The sequence below is a fragment of the Mytilus edulis genome, chromosome 10, assembly GCF_963676685.1.
Source record: "Mytilus edulis chromosome 10, xbMytEdul2.2, whole genome shotgun sequence".
NCBI lineage: Eukaryota > Metazoa > Mollusca > Bivalvia > Mytilida > Mytilidae > Mytilus > Mytilus edulis.
Window position 1 is genome coordinate 47,975,385 of NC_092353.1, and position 13,082 is coordinate 47,988,466.

The following is a 13,082-nucleotide window of genomic DNA, read 5'->3' on the forward strand; positions in this document are numbered from 1 at the left end:
TTAAAATAATAGGACATCGAAAAAAGACTGGAAGTTCATCATGTTGATCAAACTTTAACATATTTTTAAAAAAATCTTAAAATCTTAAAATTAGACGTGTGTAACCCGGATTTGATTTTTCTCTATCGATTAAAGAATTTTGAACAGCGATATACCACTGTTACCTTTATTTATTAAACATATTCGTAATTTTAGGGATTTTCTACCCTATTAATAAAATACCTTAGCTGTTTTTGGCAAAACCTTTCGGAATTTTGGGTCTTTTATGCTCTTAAACCTGATGTTAAGTTTTAGTTGCATGTTGATGAGGTTCGTAAGTGTTCCTCGTTTTTATTATATAAATTAGATCGGTTGTTTTTCTGTTTGAATGGTTTTACACTAAGTCATTTTTGGGGCCTTTATAGCTTACTGTATGGTGTAAAACCATGCTCCGTATTGAAGACCGTACTTTGACCTATAATGGTTTACTTTTATAAATGGTGACTTGGATGGAGAGTTGTCTCATTTGGCAATCATACCAAATCTTCTTATATCTATCTGCAATGTATATTCTTTGACGTTCTAAATTTGTTTGATTCGTGTCTCATTGATGGATCTCTTGAATGAAACCAGCTAAGGCATACAAACTTTTAACCCTGGTATCTGTGATGAGTTTATGTATAACCCATGTACATTGCCTAACTTTTCGTCACAAATTGTCTACGTATTCCAACTTTCTATAGTCCGCTAAAGCAGAGTATATTAAGTTCTTCTTCGTAAGTATACTTTGTTTATAATTGACTTGTATTTATTGCAAATTCTGCAAGAATGTCCAACGGAAAAACGGTATTCAAACTTTCATGTACTTGGTCAAAATCTATATTTTCGTTATTTTCTTCGATAAGCTGTTGACATATATTCCCCAATAACATATTCCACGTTTTGTAATACTTGCAAACGATACTTTGTCTAAAGTATTGTACATGGTGTAGATCGCTTAAAGATATCGAACGTTCATGAATTCTTTTCTGTTTATTATAACATAAAAAACGCAAAAAGTGAGAATAAGTTTCTGCATGCATAAATAATCCAATGTTATCCAACGGAGCTTTGGACTTGAATTTGCTATAATTCATATATTCTTTTATCTCTTTAATAGCACAGTTGGAATTTGGGAGAACTTTATATAGTTCCAAATAAAACTTCTTAGCAATTTGCCTGAAACCATATGATTGTAAAATAACTTTGCTTGTGACTGATTGATTATGAAACACTGATGAAAATTCGAAAGAGTACACAGAATTACTGATCCACTTAAGTGCGACATCAAGTAATTGGAGACAGTCATCGTATCTCTTATAGTTATAAAACCATGGCGCTAAATTCAGTTTTGCCGCGATTTTGTCAACTTTATTCCCACGCAATATAAACTTTAAAATGAACTTATTCAGAACATAGTCATGTTTATTCGTCTTAGTACCTGAACATTTTAGTAACTGATAACAAGGGTACAAGATGAGCTTCTTTAGAAATTTGTGCATTGGCATATCACGTACGTCTGTTATAGAAAACTGACAATCAATGTTACATATTAGATATTTCCATTCGTGTAAAAGAAAATGTTTGTGATTCGACAAAAACGCTAGACGATAGGCGTCAGTGTTAATAGCAATTTCCCATTCTTTGCCACAAATATTCTGCTGACATTTGTTAAGAGTTGAAAATGCTCGAGCGTGCCAGATCAATCGCAAAATGTTAGAGCTGACTACATTTAAAATTTCTAAAAGATCTAGAATTGATTCTTTTGGATATTTGTCAAGGTACATATTGTTTGTTTGAACGAAAAAATTAGGACAATTCATAGTTTTAACACATTTCCTCAGAAATTCAATACAAAATGTAATACATAGCATTATATTTGATGGCTGCCATACACTTAGTTCATGATCTTCACATATCCAAAATAATGCTGTTTTTAATATATATGACGCAAATGCACAATCATAATCGCATCTCGTTTCATTCAAAATCTCTTGAAATAGTATTTTCAACGCACCATATGTCATTAACTGGGTGTGGTTAAACGATCTTATTAATGCGTTTTCTGCTTGTGAAAATGATAATCTCCATTCATGGCCATTTTGATTTTCTGCTGATGTCTTTGGTACAATATGACACCCAGACGCAGTAATGTGATTAACAAGCTCTTGAGAAGGCCATTCAAAGCATCTATATCTGTTTGTGAATTCAGCTGCAATGCGTGGCCATTTTTCAGATTTTAAGCAATTCACAAAGTCGATTTCTATTCCCAAATTCGAAATAGATATTGATGGCCCATGTTCGTAAGTTGCAATGACACTACTAACAATATATTTAAACTCGTTCTTTTGATCAAGTTTAAACTGGCTACTACTGTAGACTGTGTCAGAAATAATTCCGTCGCTAACTTGTCTTATCGAGATATATCCAGGTGAGGTTGTGTCAGAAGTTGAATCAAAGAGAAAGCTATCTCGAACTCGAAGTTTTCCATCAATTTCATCTGTATAATCAAGTACAGACATATGATCAGTATCACTGCCTTTGATGTCGAGACCTTCAGCTTTACTCCCGCTTACAAACGAAAAGTCCAAAGCTCCAAATAGATATGTAAATTTGTTATCCAACAAAGTCCTTCTTATTGCAACAAGTTCCTCATCGCCGATGTTTTCTTCAAGAAATTTAAACAACCTTTTTGACCTTTTACGGAACTCTTTTCTGCCAGCATCTGCAAGAAGATATGATTAATATTTGTTATAGATTAATAATACCATCACATAACAAACCTGTCATGTTATTTTGATACAAAGAAATCTAGGAAAACCGAAATGAAATCAACTAATTCTGCTGCAGAAAGTGCCTATTTTTCACATTATTTTCAAATTCTGCGTTAACTCAGAAAATATTAAGATCATTATGCCCTGAATTGTTTAACAGATTCCAGAGAGAAGAAGGTGAACATGTTGTCAAGTCAACGCACTATAATTCTCGTGCATATATGGATCTTTCTGAAACCAGGGCAGTGAAAACAAAGGTTTCATTTTACATATGAATTATAGGTATCTTTGTACCAGTTAACATTTGAGATAGAATCTGAATCTGTTTCCCTAAGGGACATATCGATATGATTCCACAGTCTTATAGTTGATGATATAAACTATTCTTTAGCAATGGATTACATGTGAAAATGAACAGATGCATTGTTGTAATTTCGCAAATTGTGCTCTTTACACAGGGTCGAACATGATTGTATAGATAATCCGGAGCTTTACGATAATAAGGGTTATAAAACATTTGTACTTTTCGTCTTATCCTGCTGTCAGCTGAAGTTTCCAAGACAATCTTTTAATACAGACTTGTAGTACTTGTAAATATTGGCAAACCAGTAACTAACTTTACTAGAAGCTTCTAACTGCAAACCTTTATGAGTTTTTAAAAATATTCTATTCCAAGATTATCTCTAGCCTCATTTGCATATAACAAAAATGGTCTTACGAATACAAAATAGGGGTTTTTATGCTAATTTGTCATTGAAAAAGTCTAAGATAATATTGCTTAAACGTTCTTAGACAAGATGCATATGAAAGTTTCTACTTTCGTATGTATGTCCAATGTTTGAGAGATCGACCGTTTACGTATATAATAGTATGATATTTTGTACACCTACCTTTTGAAATTCCTAAACTATTTAAAAATTCATCTGTGAAGAAGAACTCTTCATTTGTATAGTTAAATAATGCAGGCATAGCACTGATATTATCTGTGTTAAAGCGTTCCATCTGAATACTATTGTCGTAGTTTTCTTCGTCAATTGTGGAATCTTTGTGAATATAGCTTGATTCAGGAATGAAGTTTCCATATGCACCCCGTGCATTCTGCTTTCCTGTGGAAGAATTCAGGCAAAACTTACATTCCTTTATTGGACGTTTCATGAGGTATTCTGCATGCTTCTGGTTCCTTGTATGAACATATTTTACCGAATCTAAAGATATTTCATTCAATTCAAAGGTATAGCTTTTTGTAAAATCGTTTATGTAGATTGTATTATCACTCCCTCCCGTATAGAAAGTGACAAATAAAGGCAACAGTAGTATACCGCTGTTCAAAACTCATAAATCCATGGACAAAAAACAAAATCGGGATAACAAACTAAAACCGAGGGAAACGCATTAAATATAAGAGGAGAACAACGACATAACACTAAAATGTAACACACATAGACAAAATCCCACGAGAATAACAAATATAACATATATATATAACATCAAAACCAAATACATGAATTTGGGATAGACAAGTACCGTGACACGTCTTATCGCAATGTGAATTTACACTCAAAAATAAGAGAAAACAAACGACACAACGTTATAATGTAATACACACAGAAACGAACTATAATATAACAATGACCATATTCCTGACTTGGTACAGGGCATTTTTAAAGGAAAAAATGGTGGGTTGAACCTGGTTTTGTGGCATGCCAAACCTCGCACTTTTATGGCCATATGAAATATAACATCAAAATGACAACACAGGACTACAATATAAATAAATTGGAGAACACAATTGACAAAGAATCACACGAACAACAGCCAACAAAAGGCAACAAGTTCAAAATTTTTATACGCCAGAAGTGTATTTTGTCCACACAAGACCTATGTGTGACGCACAGATACAAAAGTTTGAAAGCCGAAACGAGTACAAAGTTGAACAGCATCGAGGACCAAAAGATCAAAAAGGTTGTGCCAAAAACGGCAAGGGTTTTCTGTTAAGTTACCAGAAAATCCCTATAATTTAGAGTAATTTATACTTTTGCAAACAGTAAATTTAATAAAATGAATATACAAAAGATGTACATGATAAAGCTGAAGTATTAACTAATTACAGGAAACAACTGAAATACATTTACATAACCAGACATTTGAAACACAAAAGTAGACACATCCGAATACGTTTAAACCTCTACGCCAAGTGACGTCATATTTGAAACTGAAAAATGACGAAAAAATGACGTCATTTGAATTAGTAAAACAGATCATCAAAAAATGAAAAATGACGTTACATAAGAATGAATAAGATAGAATTAGGATTAATTTAAGATTATATATTTGAACTTAATACTGATATTGCATTTAATAACAAAGCACATTTTAATTCTTATTAATATAAAACTGAGGTAGCAATTAACTATATTATAAAACTATGTCAGGTTTGTTATGAATCTAACTTCAAACGTAAAATATCGTACTGATTACTTTGAACGAAATCAAATCTGATAAATGAAGGCGGTGATTAATTTTCTTTACCATAACACATAAATATAATAGAAAAGACGTCAACACATTTGACAAAATCCGATGAGAATTACAAATATAACATTAAACATTTAAACTAAATACATGAATTTGGGATGGATAAGTACCGTACCACGTCTTATAGTAATGCGAGTTCACACTCGGCAAAACAGTCACAATCGGGAATAAGTCACGTTTGGTAATTAAAAGATTAGACGACATTATGACAAAACACAATCTACCATGTGGTAAAAATGTCCTTAGCTAGTTTGGTCAACGAAACATCGTATGGATCCACCAAATCGTGATGGTGTCCATAAAATTTACGGAGTGTCAATTTTAATCTGTCCTCCTCATAACTTTAGTGGAGCAGTTTCTGCGTAAGGAGCACACTCCTGTATATGAAGTCCGTATAGTGTGAACAAGCACGAGAATAACGTATCAATTGTGATATGTAAACACCATACGAAGGGGCAGAGGGTATGTTACTGCTGAGAAATGGGAAATTGATAATTGGGAAGTTGAAATCGTCCCGTTTATCATAGATTTTCGTGTGAAGTCGTCCATCTACGTCAATATTGAGGAAAAGATCAAGGTATTAAGCAGTCCTTCTAGTATCAGTGGTATCCTTAACTTCAAGTTCACTTGGATATATGAGATGTAAGTATTGGCTGAAATATGGGTTATTCAATGACAGAACATCATCAATATATCGGAAAGTAAAATTAAAGAATTTCGCAAGGTGCTTTTTCTTTTTGTCTTTTAGAAGGTTCTGAATGAATTCTGCTTCATACGAGTACAAAAACAAATCACAGATTCATAATCCAAAGACTTCCATATATCACTATAGAACGATGGGTATCCGGGATCTATGTTCTTTTTTTTATATATTCCATATATTCCATATTTTGTTATTTTCTTTAACATTTAAGGGCAATCAAACAATATCCACACACACATATCATAACATTAACACAACAAAACTTTGGTGTATTTAAATCAATGTACATGTAAAGGTAAGATATCGAACTTTATAAATTTAGGTCAAGACATTTAAAAAATTCTTAAACATGATATTAAGTAGATTCATTATCTTATCATCAAAGGTACCTCTTTGTGGTGGGAAGATAAATAAATAATCAATAAAAGCATAAATATATGTTTTATAGTTTATTTTACAAGCACAAGAATCAGGAAAAACAACAAAGGAGTAGGTTCAGTAAGACCCCTTTTTGGCCTCAAAATATAGCAGTTTTAGAAAATTGTGAAAATGTAATCGTTTAGATATTTATTGCAAAGTAGAATGCTTCTGCTACATAAATATGGGCTGTTTTTGACAAAACAATGCACATATATCGGGTACTAGTACATTAAGTCATGCTAAATTACTGAAATATTCACAATTGTAGCATTTTATTAAATTTTAGACGGTTTCCGTCTGAAATGAAAGTGGCCGCATTCGTGTTCATTCATAATATTGAAATGTAAGTTGTATTTGATGATAATACATAATATATATAAAGGTTGAGGATGAACAAGGATGCGGCCACTTACATTTTTGACAAAAACCATCTGAAAAGTGACGATTTTGGGCATATTTGATAGATTTTTCATATTTAAGCTTGAATCGGGACGTTTTAAATGACTTATTAAGTTAAAATCTTTCCCATTAACTAATTGAATCAATTGAAATAGACACTTAAGTGTTTAGAAAGTGTCTAAAATCTGTCGTTAAATGAACTTGAAAATTGAGGCCGAAATCGGCCCTTACCGGACCTACTCCTTTAATCGCGATTTAATTTTCAACTAATTTTAACTGTGCATATTGCTATGTGCCGGATTTTCTCGCTGTGTTGAGGACTCATTGGTAGCCTGAGCAGTTTTCTGTCTTTTGATCAGGTTGTTGTCTCCTTGACACGAGCAGTTTTCCGTCTTTTGATCAGGTTGTCGTCTCCTTGACACGAGCAGTTTTCTGTCTTCTGATCAGGTTGTCGTCTCCTTGACACGAGCAGTTTTCTGTCTTTTGATCAGATTGTCGTCACCTTGACACGAGCAGTTTACTGTCTTTTGATCAGATTGTCGTCACCTTGACACGAGCAGTTTTCTGTCTTTTGATCAGGTTGTCGTCTCCTTGACACGAGCAGTTTTCTGTCTTTTGATCAGTTTGTCGTCTTCTTGACACGAACAGTTTCCTGTCTTTTGATCAGGTTGTCGTCTCCTTGAAACACTCCCCGTTTGCCCTTTAAATTTTATTCTCCTGGTTTTGTAACAAAACAGTTACATCATCAATTTTTTAAAATATTACGTATATTGTATTTACCCTGGAATTTCATATTTAGCAGGTTATTCGTTCGACAAAATATTAAGACGATTAAAAGGATCGTTATATATGTTTTGATTTCGATCCCTAACATCACTAATGAGACATTAATTGTCGAAATTCGGATATGGTGTAAATATTTTAGCACCTCATGTTTGTGATTTACCATCTTTGCCACAAGTTGATTGTTTTTCTGTTTGGTATTAAATCAATATAGAGATCCATTTTGTTACATCTTGTGATAAATTTGTTCGACAATCGTCAATGGTAAAATTTGTATGTGCTGTATTTAGACCCCGCTTCAACAAAATTTGTTACATGCACACGTATACAAATTACGGTTTTGATCCAATGCAATCATAGGTTTGAACGCTGTCTTCAATTTATACTTGATTTATTTATATATATAGCACAAAAACATTTTCCAAAAGACTAAAAGAGTGAACAAGTATATTTTAACATGCACACGTATTCAAATTGCGGATTTTATCCAACGCAATCATAGGTTTGAACGTTGTTTTCAATTTACACTTGTTTATATTCTTTTATTTTGGGCTTGTATTATATTTTCGCTCCGATTAATGTAATCCGTTCATCCTATTTTGACTCGTTAAAATTCAATTGAGGTAAATTATATGACCTTCAGAACACCGTTTCGATTCCTAAATAGGCAACAGTAGTATACCGCTGTTCAAAATTCGTAAATCGATGAACAAAAAACAAAATCGGGATAACAAACTAAAACTGAGGGAAACGCATGAAATATAAGTGGAGAACAACGCCACAACATTAAAATGTAACACACACAGAAACGGACTTAGCATTAGACAAAATCCGATAAGAATAACAAATATAACATCAAAACCGAATACATGAATTTGGGATAGAAAAGTACCGTGACACGTCTTATAGTAATGTGAATTCACACTCAAATATAAGAGAAAACAAACGACACAACGTTAAAATGTAACACACACAGAAACGAACTATAATATAACAATGGCCATATTCCTAACATCACCGAAGACACATTAATTGTGGAAATCCGAATTTGAAGTAAAAACATTTAGCACCTCATGTTTGTGGTTTACCATATTTGCCGCATTTTATTGTTTTCTGTTTGGTATTAAATCAACTTTTTGTTACATCTTGTGATCAATTTATTTGGCAATCGTCAATAGTCAGCAGGGTATAAGAACATCAGTTGTTCGGCATGTTAATCAAATGCGTTTTGTTAGAATATACTTTTTCACTTTTTTTTGTCTTTTTGAAAAGGAGAAAAAAACCAATTCAAGGAAATTCAAATAAAAAATTCCCTTATCAAATATCAACTCAAAAGCTCAAACACAGCATTACATGACACCATGATGCATATAACATTAAGGATAAAAACTGGTATCTTTATTCTCATAACCATTGCAGATACATAGGTACAGAGAGAGTGCAAAATATGTATATGCATCTATATACAAAATAATATATATATGATATAGTGGTTTCAAAATGATTTATACGTTAGCCAGGATGACCCACATGTTTATTTATACACTCCATGAACTTACATAATCTTTTTAGTTCTGATTTTTTTTTATATAGATTTGCTTATCAATTCTTTTAAATTTAAGCGTACTGTGTAATCTCTATATTAATTTAATACTAAGTACAAAACAGTAAATTTGCGGCAAAGGTTGTAAACAATAAAATGAGGAGCTATTTGTTTTACACCATATCCTGATTTCGACAATTAATGACTCGTCAGTAATATAAGGGATCGAAAAGTATTTGGAAGGCCATTCAATTTTCCTGAATTTAGGATAGACTCTTGAAAGTTAAAGAGTCAAAATAGAATATATTTATATATATTTTAATACAAAACTGGCTGCAAACTTTTGAGGTTTATGGAAGGACGTCACTAACCAACATGAATTAAAAATTTTCCTTGAATTGGTTATTTGTTTTTTCACTCTCCCTTTTTACATTTAGAAAGTAGTCGATGCACTACAAAGTTTAGTGGTTTTATGTCGTAGCAATATTTTATGGTTACGAAAATATCTTAAATGATGGCGTCTTTGATTAATATTTATTTTAATTTTGGCATCCCTTCATCGTTAATAGCCTTTAATCGAAAACGACCGATTGTTACACGACATTAACAAAAGATGTATATCACCATTGACGATCATTTTTGTACTGGTCAACTTTTATTTTGTTTAAATTTCTAATATAAAATTGAGAAAGGAAATGGTGAATATGTCAAAGCGACAACCACCCGACCACAGAGCAAACAACAGCCGACATATTTGCTTTCGTATTAACATAGAATATACATTTATTATATATATTGATGTGCTCATCAAACTATCCATGCAGTGACACAAACTATCGAGCAGATAATATCACATGTATCTTTATCAATATGTTTTATGGCTGCTGCGACGAAACCCAAACATTTTTACTTCTTTAAATATTCATTTTAATTGTGAGAAGGTTATGAAATCATTAAGTCTTTAATTCGGTAAGTCTCTGAAGGCTTACAATTGAAATTCATGTTGAAGAATAGCAACTGGCAAAATTGTAATGCACAGTAGGAACTATTATATTGTGTGTATTCAAGCCCAGATATCAATATCCGGTTTTGAACAATATACATTTTTTTTCAAACCGGAAGGAATCATCTTCCCATAATATTTTCACTATATAAACGAACAAATAAAGTAGTCAGTATAAAATTGTCGTGATATAATGTGCTAATTTTCTAACTTTTACATAGTTCCTTCTCTTTTGTAGATATTGAAGATAACCATTGGTAAAGAGGCTATAGCTATGTATCAAAACAGATGAATTGACACCAAGATCATTATATTTATAGTTTTTAAAGATAGTATTTTTTTATGCATATCATAGTTATAGTTATAGTTGTAATGTTGCAAACTCTTTTACACACTTACATACAATTGCAAAACGTGACCACATATTTTACATGTTAAGTATGATTTGCAAAGGGATTTCTAGCCATCAGTCAAAGAAAGTGGTAGTACGGCATTCAACCATTAAAAAAAACCCACACACACTGTAAAGCCCAATAAAAGTGAATCAAATTTGAACGAAAAAACATATGACATAATTTATAAAAGAAAACAAATATATCAGACATGAATATACGACAACCATTGCACTACAAGCCTCGGACTTGGGACAGGCACATGTCGAATATGGGTGAATTAAATATGTATATGAGCATTCACCCATCCCCCCGAATACTGGCAGAGGTGTAAGAACATAAGAACAAACTACATGTATTAATATCATTTACACTTGCCTCAAAGCAAAAGATCGATAAAAGACACAAAAACAATAGCAATAAAGCAACAAGAGTAATAGCAGCTAGTTCAAAAGCAATTACAAATTATATACAAACCATGTTCTATCAGAATAAAGAATCGATCATTAAACACCAAACAGATATAGATTAAACACACTATGAAAAGTTTGAGAAGCGTCCTACCTAGTGCAATGCTCAAGTATAAGTAAACAATATCGACAGAATGTATGATCATTAGTTCTTATAACTGTATATATATGGCAACATATATTTTGTAATGTTTAACTTTTCAAAAACAAAATCAATATAAGTATCTTAAAAAGAAGTGGGGTTTGATTTGATCTTATTTATCATTTTTATTCCTTAAAACTAAACAGAAAGGTTGACGATAAAAGAAAATAAAAGAAACAAAAACTATATATTACAACATATAAAATTAACTTAAGGATGTATTCTTCTGACTCGTTGAAATCTCGTTCTGGAATATTTCCAAAACATGTGATACATGATAAGTGGAAAATATCAATGAATTTAAAAAAAATTGATAATTAAACTTAACCCTACGAAAAAGTTATGTATTTACAACAAAAAGTTTTTAAGTAATTAATTAATTTTTCAAATTATTTTACCAATCAAGTCAGTCTTTTTTGCCAAAATATTTTGAAAATGGTGAAGAGGTACAAGAAATGATTTTGCCAGGTAGGTGTACATCCCATATCACTTTTTTTCTTTTTTTAAATTTCTTAGATAAATATTTGTCAATCATTTATAACAAAAATGTTGAAATAATATGCAATTTGTTCTTAAAACAGAGAAAAATTACAAATTTACGTATATACAAAATTGGCAGCACGAAAAAGCATCAAAATATGATAAAACTTTGTTATATAAACACCTTTCCAATAGTTTTTTTTTAAGTTAAATTTATGCAGATTGGTTTATCTTTATTGAAAGTATGAAAAAAGTTTAATTGTGAAACTGTAATTTTTTTACGATAATAGCCTTAAAATCGGTAAAACCTGATGAGAAATGGGAAAATCATCAAAATTTGGTACTTTTAAAGGACTGAAGCAAAAAATAGAAGAGCACCACCGTATGATATTTCCTTCATCAATTCATACATTTGTTATTAATCCTTTCATGAAAGATTACACAAGAAACGAAAACTATTAGGAACAAAAACGTCAGTACATCACCACGGTTAAAGTTTAGTACAAGTAGTTAAGAACATATATCTCAGTGAGGCACGAAATTCGTCAAGTTCATTATACTTGCACTTAGATTCAAACTCCCTCTTTTTTTTATATATAAATATATAAAGTATATAATCTTTAAACACACCTGTCACTTATTCTTTCATGGAATATTACACAAGAAACGATAAATAGTAACACAACTTTTTGTAATTTCGGTCGGTTAGACTTTTAAGAGCAAATAGACCAGCATGTGGGTAAGGAACAACATTAATAAAGTGATTTTTAACGTACCTGCATTTGGACGATACCACTAGCTGTGGATAGTTATTCCCCTTAAGTGTGCATCAGTTTAATAATTAACGCCTCGGTTCTGACATGTTTTAGGACATTTTTAAAATTTCACATTTTCAAACTAAAACAACAATGAGAAACAAATTTTTGTTCCGATTCTCTTGAGCACCTTGTTTATTTGAAGAATTTGACATTGCTGTTTACAGAACAATGTAGGTCATCTTTGTCATAACGTTCACTACGATCCTACGTATGGGTATAAATTCTTCCCTAGCTAACATGGATTAGAGTTGATGTGAACATTGCCATTCAGTCACAGGACTTCAAATACTTCAATTCTTTATGGGTTGATTTAAAATACATATATAAGTAAGAAATGAATGTGGTTGTTAAATTAATAGATTTTTATTGTGCTTCTTTGTTAAATATTGTTTGTTTTTGTTCTAATTGAATTTGTGACACGGTGACGACTTCTGTAATCCTATTTTGACAATTTTACCATATTATGTCTGTTTTGTTCACGCATTTATTATGTAATTTGATGCGACTGTCACACAAGTGAGATGTTAAGCGCTATAAAACCAGGTTCAATCCAATTCTATATTTGAAAATGCCTGTACCAAGTCAGTAATATGACAGTTATT

The 13,082-nt window shown here is 31.7% G+C and overlaps 1 protein-coding gene across 1 annotated transcript; it reads right to left on the bottom strand.

Moving 5' to 3' along the window:
* Positions 1 to 135: 135 nt before the first annotated feature.
* On the bottom strand, positions 136 to 4,084 carry LOC139491360 (uncharacterized). The gene is made up of 2 exons (XM_071278995.1): positions 3,683 to 4,084; positions 136 to 2,743 (listed from the first exon to the last, which is right to left on the bottom strand). The coding sequence occupies exons 1-2, from the start codon at positions 3,945 to 3,947 to the stop codon at positions 771 to 773; spliced, it is 2,238 nt and encodes a 745-aa protein (XP_071135096.1). The 5' UTR covers positions 3,948 to 4,084; the 3' UTR covers positions 136 to 770.
* Positions 4,085 to 13,082: the final 8,998 nt, after the last annotated feature.